This window comes from Euphorbia lathyris, chromosome 3, assembly GCF_963576675.1.
Source record: "Euphorbia lathyris chromosome 3, ddEupLath1.1, whole genome shotgun sequence".
In the NCBI taxonomy this organism is placed as follows: domain Eukaryota; kingdom Viridiplantae; phylum Streptophyta; class Magnoliopsida; order Malpighiales; family Euphorbiaceae; genus Euphorbia; species Euphorbia lathyris.
The window spans coordinates 41,291,830-41,307,187 of record NC_088912.1 but is presented as its reverse complement, the minus strand read 5'-3'; the positions used below and the strand labels follow the sequence as shown (position 1 = coordinate 41,307,187).

Genomic DNA, 15,358 nt, shown 5'->3' with positions numbered 1-15,358 from the left:
TGGTTTTGATCTCATACCTGTCCCATACCCTTTTATACAGGGTGTGGGTAGTCCCATTAGAGTCGGGTAGTGCCGGATAGGGCTGCACAAAACTAACCAGAAAACCGAAAAACCGATTTCCGAAACCGAAACCAAACCGAAAAATAGGTTAACCGTAACCGATGGATTAGTTTACGGTTTTTATTTTAAAAACCGATGGTTAACCGAAACCGAAAAATAAACCGATTATGTATTAATATACATAAAACTAGTTTAAATATATGTAGAAATTTAATTATCAATCTATAAATATACATATTTATATTTAATTTTTAAATTAAAAATATCAAAATAACTTAAAACTTATTTGTTTTGGCAATTTTGTAAATTAAATTTGAAGTTGCATATTTTTATTTAATATTTAAATAATTATATATTTATTTTAAAATGAATAATTAAAGATGTAAAGTGATATTTGCTACGAAAAATCACTAATGGTTAACCGACCGAAATATAGGTTAACCGACCGAAATTTAGATTAACCGAAATATGGTTAACCGAATTAAATGGACTGGTTAATGGTTTTTGTTAATGGACTGGTTAACCGACCATGTGCACCCCTAGTGCCGGATACCCGCGGGTATAGTACCCGTTGCCATCCCTAGTCAAAGAGTTGGACTGGGTATGGTGTGACATGTCTCTGTTGGTCGGATTGTTGCTTGCCAAACAAAGCTTTTCCCAGGTACTTGGATTGTGGATATGGTAGAGGCTATTGGCTAAAGGAAGCATTGAGGTTTGAATAATGTAAAGATTGAAATGGATGCTATAGGAATTATGCACAACTTCTCCAAGACCATTTATTTTTCTGAGTTGGGTGGTGTCATAGATTCTTAGGCTGTGTCATGAATTCTTGTCGAAGACCGGCTAAACATTACATAAGTTTTTACCTCTTTCCTAGCCCATCATTTTGGGACTGAACCCCTTAAAGTACGAGGTCTCTTATTATCTTTTATGTAAATTCTGCTATTTTTTTTATAAATATCTTCCCTTTTTCAAACAAAAAAAAGACAACCTCAATTTATAAGTTAATTTGTATAATTTCAATTCTGATAATTAATCTAAATACTAGATCAAATAAAAAATTAATCGGAAATAGTTGACCGAAAAAGAGAGGCCAGTGGCCAAAAGAGTCGACGGGAGGGAGGAGGGCGACTGGCGCTAGACCAACAATAGTTAGGTGGTGCGAACTGCAAAGATAAAGGAAGGAAGGGTGAGACTATTAAGGGCCAAACAATGTGATTTGTTCCTTGGTAGGCAAATCTTTTTTATGGGACAAAGCCACATTGTTTGGCTCTTGTTTAGCCTCTTATTGGATTAATATTTTAGATAGCTTACTCTAGGGTTGGGCTGCCTCAACCCTTTATGTTGGGAGTGTAATATTTTTTAACTCTCAACTCTGTCACAAGAGGGCTGAACCATCAGAACCAGGGATAGTTTTGGTGGCCGGAGGTGCTCCCGCACCCGACCTCCTGTTTCCGCCCCTATTAAGACTCTTTATTCCTTTATGCAATGTATTTACGAGAACTCAATCTCATATCACAAACTCATTCTGCATTAATCAACCCTTTTTTTCATTTATATAGAGGAAGGAAAAACCATCATTTTATTTGTTTTTAATTACATATTGACCCAAAAAGGAAAAGCAAAAAAAAAAAAAAAAAGGGTTCAACTTTGTGGTCTCTCCACAGATAATCGCTTTATATTTACCATGTCCATGTCCAGCTTCAATTGGTTTTAATAGCGGGACACTTGAAGTTACCTTCTCACTGGCAAGCTGCATGTCAGATTCTGTTGACGGATTCCCCTAGAAAGAAAAAAACACTCTCTTCTTCCTCATATTCTTCTTTTTGTTTTCTTCTTTTCTTCTTCCCCCTTTTTCCCCTTTTCATATTTAAAATCGAAACAATTTCAGGTATGCTGCTTCTTTTTCTTTTTTATTTATTAATCTATTATCTTCAAACTCATATCATGACTTCTCTCATTTTTTACAACCGAATTCTTGTTTAATCCCCGTTTGGTTAAAAGGTATTGAGTGTTTAATTTCTCCTTTTGATAATTTGAAGATTCAGACTGCTATTGATAGGGTTTATGTGTTTAGGTAGGTATTTTTGTTCAACTAGATGTCGAAATTGCATTTGATTTCATCTGGGTTTCTTTTACTTCTTGTAGTGAGAACGAATCAAGGATTTTTCCGTTGCTGGGTGGCACTGAGGAACCTTAATTGGTAGTTCGAGCTGGAGCTGTTGCTCAATCAGGTCAGTGTCTTCTTCAGAGGTTTCGGGTGTATTTAGAGTTTAATTCAGAGTTTTCACTTGAGAATGCATTGTGGCTTTGGCCCCTAAGGATGTTCTATTTTACTTGGCTCTCAGATGTTGACTACAATTGCATTAGCCTCTTCAGAATATCTATGCTTGATTTGTTTTTCCTTCTGTTTTGAGATTTTGGGTAATGTTTTGTCAATGAATTCTATTAAGGTTGAAATCCTCTTAGCAGGATATCAATTTGTTTTGAAGGTTTTCTTGTTTGGGTTGGACTGTTTGCATATCCTTCAGAAGAAGCATTAACATCTTTATGCTGTACACAAGCCCTGTGTTATTTGTAGTTATCATTTCTTTCAATTTATAAGAATAGTTTTGTGTCTGTGTAATTGTTATTCCTCACACTTATTTTTCATTGGAAGGTTGAAGGTTTTTTGGATCTGTGTATAACCATATACAATAAATGGTATTATCACTCAGCAATAATATATATTTTTGTCATGGATATGCATATAAGCATAATTTGATCTTCTCAATTGTTTGTGGAGTTATTATCAGATGGTCATATTGGTTGTGTTGGTTGAAACTTACTGAAAAAGGTTTTTGGAGAATAGAGTCTGATTTCCCATCTCCATATACAACCTAGATTACTTTGGAAATCTTCATTCCCAAACGATAATGTTAGAAATAGAAACCATAAGTCAAGGTCAAGCAAAGATGAGAATGTGGAATACTTGCTTTGTGCATAGTTGTTAAAGGCTCAAGGCGCACTAAGGGGTCCTGGAGCTCAGGATCAAGGCGCAAGGCGAGGCGCGCGCCTTAGGAACACAAGTGCGGCTAAAAAAAAAATATATTCTTTTACTAGTTTAGCATAAACCAAAAAAACACACTTATGACCACACAAATAAAACAAAACCACATAAAAATATAGTACTAATCATAAATGTCAAAAGCAACAAGTTAAGTTCATACTTCATAGAGACATTAACATATACTTACTTAACGTCTTAACCTAAGTACCTAACTAGAACTAATGCTACTAAACTACTAACCATTCTCTGTTTGTTCTTCAGTGTTCTGTCGTTTATTTTTGCGTGGAGTGGAGAAGACTCTTTTTTCTTTACGAAACTGCTCTTAATCGTTCTCTATTCTTTCTATATTTGTTATGACTCTTGATATTCTTATTTAGATAAAGGGTTAACATTAACCTTATTTAAATTAGATTAGTGGTTGAGATTAATCAAACATTTATTTACAGAAAACAGTAAAAAAAAAACCCCTTGTGAAAACCCTCAGGCGCGCCTTGATACAGGCTCTGTGGCGCCGGCGAGGTGCACAAGGCGAGAGCCTTTTGTATATAGCCTCGCTTTCTGCATTCAAGGCTCAAGACCTTGAGCCTAGAGTGAGGCGCGCCTTTAACAACTATGACTTTGTGAATTTTATTTCATGTAATTGAAATAATCTAACATTTTTTGGGGGGTCAGTGAACAGAAAATTTAAGAGTTTCGAAAATTATTTATTGAAATGAAATAGTTTGAAGCTCACAGATTATAGTATCACCTCTAATGCGGGACAGTCCTCATTTTGATCATGCGGTGATCCTAGAAAGGCTTCCCTTCCCTCGAATACAAGTTCTTTTAGAAGAAGAGTTTTTCTGAATCTATTGAAACAAATTTTTTAGATTCCATAGATTTCAGAAAATCCTCCTGCCAACTGTGATAGTGATAAATATTGAACACAATAGACAAATTGCAACAAAATGCAAAGAGTGTTTGTTATTTAGAATGTAAACTGAGGAAGCTTTAAATAGCTTTACAGTGAACAGAAATCCAAAAACAGAAACTAACGTATTCCACATATACAGGAAACGTGATTACAGCAAAGACCAAATCAAACTCTAACTTATTCCTAGTTTCTAGGAACTTATTGTTAATAGCAAAGACTACTTCAAAGAAAACCAAACAAGAAGACACGTTACTTAACAAAACTCTCCCCTAAACTAAACTTGCTTACAGCAAGTTAGTTTATACCCAAACTGCTTCGAACACCAAGTGCTTCTCTAAGCTTCTCAAATTGATCAAGCTTTAACGGTTTTGTCATGATATCTGCAACTTGCTCATTCGTGCCACAATATTCCATTTTAGTTGACCCATCATTTACAAGATTTCTTAAAAAATGAAATCTTACATCAATATGCTTGCTTCTCCCATGAAGTATCGGATTCTTTGCAAGTTTAATAGTAGAAGAATTGTCACAGAGAACCTTCACATAGTCAATTTTTGTACCTTCAATTTGTTTCAGAATTCTCTGCATCCAGACACATTGACATGCACATGAGGCAGCAGCGATATATTCTGCCTCTGTAGTTGACAGACTCACTACAGGTTGCTTCTTGGACGCCCAAGCTACAGCTCCTCCACTTAATACGAAAACATATCCTGATGTACTCTTTCGATCATCTATATCACCAGCATAATCACTGTCTGTATATGCCATTAACTCAGTTGTGCAGCCTCGTTTGTAAACAATGCCAAAATCAGCAGTACTTTGAATATATCTCAAGATTCTCTTAGCTGCTAACATATGTATCTCCATTGGTTTTGACATAAATCTGCTTATGAGACATACACTATACATCAAATCTGGTCTTGTGACAGACATATATAGCAAGCTTCCAACAATCTGCTTGAACAAGGTTCCATTTACTTGAGTGCCTTCCTCCTCCTTTGATAGTTTGTTTCTTGGAACAATTGGATTTCTGACTCCATTGCACCCTTTCATCCCGAATTTTTCAAGCATTTCACTGGCATATTTCTTCTGGCTGATGAAAATGCCATTTACTCCTTGATGAACTTCCACTCCCAAGAAATACTTCATTTCTCCTAGATCAGTCATCTCGAACTCATTCTTCATAGAGTTTTTGAAATTTTGTATCATAATCAAATCATTGCCTGTAAAAACAAGATCATCAACATAGAGACTTATAATTAGAATCTTGTTATTCTCCTGTTTTACAAATAAGGTAGGATCACAGCAGCTTCTTTCGAACCCTTCTTTGACGAAGTATCCTTCAATTCTACTAAACCACGCCCTTGGAGCTTGCTTTAAGCCGTAAAGAGCTTTGTTTAGTTTGTATACTTTGTTCTCCTCTCCCTTAACTTCATAGCCTTGTGGCTGAGCGACGTAGACGTCTTCTTTGAGTTCTCCGTGCAGAAATGCGCTTTTAACGTCTAGTTGAAACAACTTCCAACCATTTTTCGCTGCTACTGCAATTACCATGCGAATAGTATCCCATCGTGCTACTGGTGCAAAGACCTCATTGTAGTCAATTCCCTTTTCTTGAGCATACCCTTTTGCCACGACGCGTGCTTTACATTTGTCAATCTCTCCATTTTCGTTCAGCTTGGTTCGATACACCCACTTGACACCTATCACCTTCACTTCCAAAGGAGCCTTTACAAGTTCCCAAGTTTGATTTTTCTTTATTGCTTCGATTTCAAGATCCATTGCATCCCTCAATTTCTTCAATTTTGCTGCTTGTTCATAAAAAATGGGATCAGCAGATATACATAGAGCAAAGTTTTGTACCTCATCTTCAGAGAATCCTTCTCCACTTGTGTAATCTTCTAAGTAGGCAGGAGCTCTTCGTTCTCTGATTGAGAAAGATGATTTAGAGGTATTGTTGGAGCTGGAATTCAGTGAGTTAGAGCTGGAACTTGCTGAATTTGGAACATCACTATTGGAGACATCACTATTGGAGCTTGAATTTTCTGCATCATTGGAGGTGATGTCTTCATCCACATCTGTTGTATTTTCTTCATCTAAATCTGCTTCTTCTTCACTTTCATCTCTTTGATTGTGGGCTTCTTCATATTCTTCTCCCCAATCAAGTACATCAGTAGTCTCCTCTTTTGTTTTTACCCAATCCCATCTTTCATCTTCTTCAAAGATGACATCTCTGCTGATGGTTACTTTCTTTGTGAAAGGATTAATCAGCTTATATCCTTTGGACTCCACACTGTAGCCGATCAGGACTAATTTCCGACTTTTTGCGTCTAACTTCAATCTCTTAGCATCAGGTACATGTACATTTCCAATGCAGCCAAAGACCCTGAAATATTCAATGTTAGGTTTCAAATCACTCCAACATTCTTCTGGAGTTTTATTTTTCACAGAGGCAGTGGGACTCCGATTGAGAATGTGACATGTCCACTTCGCAGCATCTGGCCAAAGCATTTTGGGCATTTGTTTTTCTTCAAGCAAGCATCTCACCATATTGAGGATTGTACGGTTTTTACGCTCCGCAACTCCGTTTTGCTGAGGCGTATACGCTGTAGTAAGCTGTCTTCTTATGCCTTGTGTTTTGCAAAATTCTGAAAATTCTTTGGAGTTGAATTCTCCTCCTCTATCTGTTCTTAAGCTGCACATTGATAGACCACACTCTTTCTCCACCATTATTTTGAAATTTTTGAAAGTCACAAAAGCTTCACTCTTTTCGTTCAGAAAATAAACCCACAACTTTCGACTAAAGTCATCTATGAATGTTAATATGTACCTCTTTTGACTGTAGGAGGCAGGCGAAATAGGACCGCAAATGTCTGAGTGTATGAGCTGTAATTTCTTTGTGGCTCTCCAATTACTCTTCTTTGAAATGGCTACTCTGTGTTGTTTTCCCATCATGCAACTTGTACATTTTTTTGTTGGGGTTTTGATGTTTGGCAGCCCTCGAACCATCTCTTTGTTGTGCAGCAATGCTAGATTTTTATAGCTCAGATGCCCAAATCTTTGATGCCAAATTTCACTCGATTCTTCAATTTGTGCGTTGAAGCAAGAAGGTGATTTCATGAGAATGTTTGCAATAACTACAAACATTTTGTTTGCTGTCATTTCGCTTTTCATTATAACACCACGGGTCGGATGATATAACTTGCACACTCCATGTTTGATAAGAATGGTGATTCCTCGTTCTTGTAATTGACCTATACTCAGCAGGTTATTACGCAATTCAGGTACATAAAAAACATCACTCACAATTTGGATTTGGCCTCCAACTTCGAGCTTGATACTCCCTTTCCCCATCACCATCAGCTTGGAATCATTCCCAAGTTTAACAGAATGCTTAAAAACTTCATCAAGTCGTGTGAACCACTCTTTGTTTCCTGACATGTGGTTCGAACATCCAGAATCAAGAAACCAGATCCCTTTCCTTTTGTCTTGGTTGAGATCAACTTGCGCCATTAACAACATCTCATCTTCATCATCAATTTCGGCATAGTGAGCCCGTTTCTCTGAATTTTGACATTCATACTGAAAATGTCCCAAATTGTGACATTTATAGCATTCAACAGCAGATTTGTCAAAGAACGATCTGCCTCTGCCTCTTCCTCGACCTCTAAACGTGCCTCTGCCTTGTCCACTTCGGTCTTCATGTGTAACTTTCAATACTTGATCTTCTTCTACAGATCCTTTCATCCTTTGTTCGTGAATTAAAAGGCTGCTTTGGAGTTCATCCACAGTTAAAACATCAACATTATTTGATTCTTCAATTGAACATACCACATAGTTGAATTTTGGAACTAAGGATTGAAGAATCTTTCCTGTAATATCAGCTTCTTTGAGACTTTCACCACATGATTTCATCCTCTTGGCAATTGAGAGTGTTCTTCCAAAATAGGCATTGACACTTTCCCCTTCTTTCATCTTCAGAATTTCGAATTCAGTTTTTAGGGTTTGAAGTTGTGCTCTTTTAACCTTTGTTGACCCTTTAAATTTCTGCTTCATCGAGTCCCAAATCTGCTTGGATGTATCATCGTTCAGAATGGTTTCCATAATTTCTCTGTCAATGGCTTGATAGAGATAATTCTTCACCTTCTTATCTTTCAATTGCTGTTCTGCAATAACTTTAGTCTCTGTTTCTGATGGCTCTCTTCCTGCTGGAATCTCTGTTATTCCGTCTTCTACTAGGCTCCAGAATTCCTTTGCTCGAAGGAAATTCTCCATCAATTTTGCCCAATGTTCATAGAAGCCATCAAATTTTGGGATAGCTGGTTGCACAAAACCATTATTATTGTTGCTTTCTGCCATCTCTTCACACTCTTCTCTCGTGTTTCTCTCACGCTCTTCTCTCTCAATCAGGCCTGTTCAGGCTCTGATACCAAATGATAAATATTGAACACAATAGACAAATTGCAACAAAATGCAAAGAGTATTTGTTATTTAGAATGTAAACTGAGGAAGCTTTAAATAGCTTTACAGTGAACAGAAATCCAAAAACAGAAACTAACGTATCCCACATATACAGGAAACGTGATTACAGCAAAGACCAAATCAAACTCTAACTTATTCCTAGTTTCTAGGAACTTATTGTTAATAGCAAAGACTACTTCAAAGAAAACCAAACAAGAAGACACGTTACTTAACAGATAGTTGGGTTCCCATCTCATTTCTGGTGATGCAATCCCTAGTTTTGTGTCAGTCTTTCTTCACCTTCTTGAAATGGGGAATTCTCTCTATTTTTTTCGCTGCACCTTTGTAAGGATGCAATTTTCTTTTTGCCAATTAGAAGGATTTAATGGATTTATGTTTATTGATTCATTTTTACAGATAATACTGATTATTTTAAAAACGTTGTTGCCGTGTGACCAGAGGTCACGGGTTCGAGTCTTAGGGGCGGCCTCTTGCCAATTAAATTGGCAAGGGAAGGCTTGCCCCCAATACACCCTTGTGGTGGGACCCCTCCCCGGACCCTCGCTCAGCGGGGACGCGTAATGCGACCGGGCCGCCCTTTTTTTTTTTTTTTTAAAGGCTTCTTCTAATTGAGATGTTTCAGGAAAAACAACTCAAATGAACCACAACCCTCAAATCAATGTCAAGATCAGACAAATCTGTAGGACATTGTGCTGTGCTACAAATTTCTTATGACTAGTTTTCTGAGTCTAATGTCTTACTAACCTGATATCGTTAGTTTACCTGCTAGACTACAAATGTTTAAAATTACACTTTTACAAGCGATTCATTGGTTTTGAATTCTATTTTTGCGTTTTTGCCCCCTAAACCCATATCTACAAAGTGAGTTAGTCAACAAATCTTCAGCATATATCTTCTGAGGACAATAAATGTTTTGTTATGAAGATTTCTTTATGCAAGGCATGATGGATTGTTCATATTGTGACTCCTACGTGTCAGTTCACTTAAAATTTCAGATCATAGTAAATGCCTTTATTTATAGCTTTCTTATTTGATGGTGAATAGATTTCTAGAGAAAGCTTCGGGTGATCGAAGCCAAGGTGAGGGATATTCATCTATCATGGTTCCTAAGAATTTGAGCCAGAGTTGATTTATTGGGGAAATTTGCAAATGATTTGCATAATCATACAGTAAGATGTGCTTCACTAGTAAGGTCTAATCTGAACCTTTATGTATTCCCAGACTAGAATTGCAAAAATATAAACTAAAAATCCTCAAGCAATTGGACATATTAAAGATTGATTGAATGCTGCCTGCAAATTAGGAACTCAGATTCCTATATTGTGCTAGAAATTGTGAAATTACAGACACTTCTAACTTGTAAGCCATGTCAGATTAAACATTCTCTTTTGTTGTCTGTCTTAAATAAAGTTACGTCAAAGCTGCATGGTTGATAGGAGGCTAAACATACGATTTGAGAATGGAATTGCTTATATGAGAAAACCCCCTTCCGTATTTGACACTGTTCTTTCATCCCCATGGTCACCATTGAGCCACATGTTATCCATGAGATTATTCTGTAGCCATGTCAACAAAATTTTGACTTGGATTTTTTAGTTTTCCAATCTTTTAGTTGACCTGTTGAAATACCTCTATAATGGATCTTGAAGGCCCATGGTAAACACTATGGATGTGAAAATATGGGCATATCCAGAAAGAGGCTGAATTTTGTTCAGATGCTTTTCTTTGAACAATGAAAACACCCCCTTATTACTTTGTGTGACCTTGAACCTATAGGACCACAAGTGGAATCACAATATTCTTTCATCAACTGATAGCCTCAAGTTGTTTGTCAAAAAACTTGTTAATGCATTCTCATGAGAAAGAAGGGACGGAAATGGATGCGCTACTTACAAACTAAGATTGTTCTTATCTTCATTGTTTTGCTCCTTGCCCATTACTGTCTGCTGTGTTGAAACCTGAGAAATGGATCTCTAGTAGTAATCTGCTATTGCCTAAATGTGCTAAAGTCTTCATTGTATTACTGTGCTGTTGCATTATAGGTATATTTTCTTGTTATTATTATACTTATTATTTTATATAGGCTGTAAAATTAGGTTGGAGTTTGAAGAAATAGTAGTAATATTGTTAATTGTAGTTATTCTTTTTCAGCTGTAGATAAGAATAGAGAAGATAGTCCATGCTCCTGATCTCTTGTGCATATTTAAAGATTCTGTAAACAATTATCCTTCATGTCAATCATTGACTTATAGACATCAGTGCAAATGAATAATGATGTCGTAGATGTCTCACATCTTTTCCACTTATTAAAATCTCTGTAGCAGGCTGATGATTTGGCATCAACATGCCAAGAATTTGAAATTCATTTAATTCTTGCATATGGATTTCAAACATAAAACATTTGATCACAAGTAATTATCACTGTCACTTGGGGTGATTCCATGTGCAATTGTTCCTACTTCAAAGAGAATTTTATTATATGTTCTCCATAGTGTGAAACCAGGTTAGCATATGATTGGCCATGCCATGGATTACTTAGGTTGACTTCCCTTCAGTCAAGATCACTTTCCTTAAAGGAATAAACAGACTATAGGTCAATTGCCTTGTGGACTTATTGTTAATTTTTACTGCCAGATTGGTCATTAAATTTCATCTCATGGCCACTCTAGTTTAGTTTATGACTATTATTGAGAAAAAATGTATTATATCTAAGATAAAAGTTTAAAATGAACAGTTTAAGTTTCTTTTTTTTTTCTTTTTAATTTTTTTTAATCATCTGAACTTGAACTATATTAAATATTTTTAATTGACGTAAATTTTGTTGATTATTTAAAGATTTGGATAAAATGATATGAATTTGTGGTGTGTTTGTTTCGAGGGAAGTAGGCAGGAGGCTGGGATATGAAGGAAATATGGATGTATTCGGACACATATCTGGATACATCCATATTTCCTTCCTTTTCCTCTCTGCTTCCCTCCAGACAAATACAAGATAAAATTATACTTCAAAATTTATTTTGAGTAAAATTGAACTTTGCTCACAAGCTCTTAAGACCAAGTAGTTAGTCTTATCATTATTAAAAAAAGAAAAAAGAAAAAAAAGCAACTGTGACGTTGAGAATTGAAGTTTGTGATGTTAAAGCCTTGAAACATGGTACTAGCATGGAAGTCAGTTTCAAAGAAGTTGCTTTGTTTTGTATTTGCCTTACATGCCTCTTTCTGTGAAATGCACCAGCATGCTCTGCATTCTACAATCATGTTGATTCGATTCTTGTAGGGGTTTAGAAATCTTATGTAAAACTAACTATTGCCCTGTGATTTGACAAATTTAGTTCTGAACTTCTGATGACACCACTTGGAGAATCAGTGTAACCTTTTGCCGTTTAAGTAAAGAACGTACCAACCTTGCTCATGGCAGGCTATGTCATTTAATAGTTGGGTGTTCAAGAACACACAAAAAAAAAAAAAAAAGAAAGAAAAAAAGAAGAAGCTTTATTGTACTTTATGCTTTCTGTAAGCCTAGCAGAGACATCAGATGAGTAGAAAAAGAAATACAATGTTCATTTTGTGATCTTATCACACTTAGGTAATAGCTAATGAAAAGGAGAAGATCTATCAGGTTAAGCCAAGTGGGTTGAATTAGAACTATTTCCTATTGAACTTCAGCTATAGTAATACAATTTCCGAAGGTTCTCTTTGAATTGCATGTATTGGCTGCTGCACTCTGTTTAAAAGCAAAAATACTTACTGTGTGTGCAAAGCCTTCCCTTTTGGCAAAGTCTCAAATAAGCTATAAAGATGATTCTGTGTCGGATAGGCTAGGCCAGCATATAATTCTCAAACCTCAATGAGTGAATGATGTGGCGGACCACTAGTTTTTGTGTATGCAATTTCTGACCGTGAAATGTAGCAGCAAGTGTAATTTGCATGTTTTCATTCTATTTGTTTATCTTTCTCACGGAAAAAGAACTGTGTTTCCTTTCAGATCTGCCGGCATTGCAAACTTGATGATTTGTTGCTGTTAGGCAGTTGCTTTCACATCCGATCCAACATGAACAACCAACATACCACCGATCACGTAAGTGAAACCATGGTTTTCAGGACATTATGTGGAAATAGTAGTTGATAATCCAGTTGTCATGTAGGAAGACAACACCGTAGTGGGTTTTGAGGTTCCAAGATCACCAGATTCAAGTTACAACAATCCCTACCCTGGAAATGAAGACGAGGCACGAGACCCACCTGCAGTACCTCCACAGCTTCAGCATTCCTTGCTTAGCTACCCAGCAAGCGCAGACACTTCGGAAACAATTCCGGCACCTCAGAATGTAATTCTCAACCATCTTTACATTGAGAACCGAGAGGTCCCACGCTCTATGGTGGCACTTGGTTTCACTCATCGCTTCCGTTCAAAATTTGTGACTGTTGTGCTATACAAACCTGTTCCTAGGAGGGGAAGTAGTAGCACATAAAATATGCATATAGACTAACTGAACCTTGATTAGAGTTGGGGTTGGTTCCCTGATGGAATTAGTGTGATTGAGTCTGCATACAAAATTAGCCACATGATATGATATTTATTGTCTCACATCAGTGCATGGAATTAAGCTTTGTTTTATGGAAGTTTTCTTTGCCTGAATTGTGATGCGAGGAATGCTTATACATAAGAGATTCTCCATTTTACATTCTTCTGACTTGTGTATGGTGTGAGATCCAGTTTGCTTGATAATATGAAAGTTGAAATTTGCTCCTATTCATATAGGATTGAGAAATTTGAATGGACTGTGCTAGGAATAGAGTATTTTGCAATTAGCATGTTGTTCATGCTAATTCAGTTTTATTGTATCGTGGGATAAGATATAAATTTAGCACTATAGTTATAGAGGGAGAGTGGATTTAGCATTCACATACAAAACAATGTAATCACAAACACGCATTGTTAAGGGAAAATGATTTACATTGTCTGGTAAGAGTTATGTTTAAGATTGTACTGTTTTAGAATTTGAAAGATGTCTGCGACGCTGTTTACTCATCATAATTACATTCCAGCTGGTTGTTTAAGAAGTTAGCTTAATTGTAAAAGTCAGGTTTGTCAGGATTTTAATAGTTGCTACTTGTCTATTTTGGTGATAATAATTGGGTATCATATATCATCATTAAGCCGCCTGATTCAAGCAAACTTTTGAAAACACCTTCAATTTGTCGGCATAATTTCTCTAATGCAGTCGTGGGTCCAACTAAAATTCTTTTCCTGCACGACTTTGAATCACACTATTCATAAACAAAATTAACAGATTTACATGCTGTTAGACCAAATTATATAAATTTGTTGGTCTTTTTCTTTCCGACAGATTATTAAATTATGAGCTCGGTGATGAATTAAAATATAAATGTCACACGTGTAATTATTTCATATATCTTCTAATGGTTACTTATTATTTATGTTTGATGGACAACTCTCGTACAAATGAGCCCTATAGCATGTAGGTGCCGTTTGGTTTGCGGAACGGAATAGAATAAGAAAGAATAGAATAGATATTTTTTTTGGAATATTTATTACTATGTTTGGTTGGTGGAATAAGATAAAATGTAATAGATAATTTTTTATTTAAAAGACAACATTAACCTCAAATGTAATTTTTTATTTATTTTAAAATTTTAATTATTACTATAAATTATTCAAATATTTAATATATATTATTTTAAAAAACAGAAAAATGTAAAACATGAAAGACGAAAAAAACACAAAAAATAGAGAAAAATATTAAAAACGAAAAATGGTAAAAACACGAAAAACGAAAAAATTGTAAAAATGAAAAAAAAGGAAAAAGAGGTGGGGAATAGTAAAAACACAAAAAACAAAAAAAAAACGCAAAATAATTATCAACATTCATATAAATAAAAATTCGAAAAACAACAAAAATAAAGAATATTTCTTTAATGTCACCACTTTATATAAGTAGAAGAATAGAGATTTAAGTGGAGGGTAGAATTGTAAATTGCAAAAATAGAGTGTTAGGAATAGTTATTCCTTATTTTTGTGGAATAGGTATTCCGTGGAATAGTTATTCCGCGGCCAAAAGACCAACCAAATGTAGGAATAGGAATAGGCTAGGAATAACTATTCTATTCCTAGCCTATTCCGCGAACCAAACGAGTCAGTAATGTAATGATTTATTCCTTAGCTAGGCAGTTTTATATGGTCAAAAATATGAAGCTACAAACTCATTTACCATTTCATCCCACGAGTTGATCGATCTCGCCTCCAAAATATAGCCATTTCGTTGTATCGTCTTTCAATGAAAAGGGAAACAATTTCAACCACATAACATCAGTCGGACGTTGTTCCGTTTAGACTGTTGGAGATTTGAGGTGAAATGGCCTTTTAGTCATTTGCCTTTACTTTTGTAACTTTATGTATCCCACATGAGAAACTTATGAGATAGTTGAAAGGTTTATATTGGGTTGCGCTTTATGTGATATCAAATTGTGTTAAGTGAGTTTTACAAAATATACCACACGCGCGCGCTCGCTTGTTCACACCCGACCCGACATGTTGAAGTCATATCTCCACTATCCCTTATTTTATTCAACAAACCACATTCTTCTCTCATGAACGTTGTCCACTACAACGCTCGTTTTCAAAACTAAATTAAAAGGGTTTTTCAGAGCATCCAAAAGATACAGTTTTACGATTCTAATAGTTTTGCTCTCAAAATTATTTCTTCTCTGGGTAAAATACTTTTGTTGTTCCAAAGCTTCGTCCTGGAGTGCACTAGGTCGAAGTTTGCTGTGTAAACCTTGGTTGACGACCGGACTTCCAGATTGCACCAGAGTCTGCCGTAATCGTTTTC

General features: G+C 35.9%; 1 protein-coding gene across 2 annotated transcripts; it reads left to right on the top strand.

Annotated features, from left to right (window-relative positions):
• Positions 1 to 1,702: 1,702 nt before the first annotated feature.
• Positions 1,703 to 13,278, top strand: LOC136221707 (SNF1-related protein kinase regulatory subunit beta-3). Of its 2 annotated transcripts, none has more exons than XM_066009134.1 (4): positions 1,703 to 1,951; positions 2,209 to 2,294; positions 12,490 to 12,582; positions 12,650 to 13,278. In XM_066009134.1, the coding sequence occupies exons 3-4, from the start codon at positions 12,556 to 12,558 to the stop codon at positions 12,974 to 12,976; spliced, it is 354 nt and encodes a 117-aa protein (XP_065865206.1). In that variant the 5' UTR covers positions 1,703 to 1,951; positions 2,209 to 2,294; positions 12,490 to 12,555; the 3' UTR covers positions 12,977 to 13,278. The 2 variants fall into 2 exon arrangements, with proteins under 2 accessions (XP_065865206.1, XP_065865207.1); XM_066009135.1 differs by lacking the exon at positions 1,703 to 1,951 and adding an exon at positions 1,999 to 2,064.
• Positions 13,279 to 15,358: the final 2,080 nt, after the last annotated feature.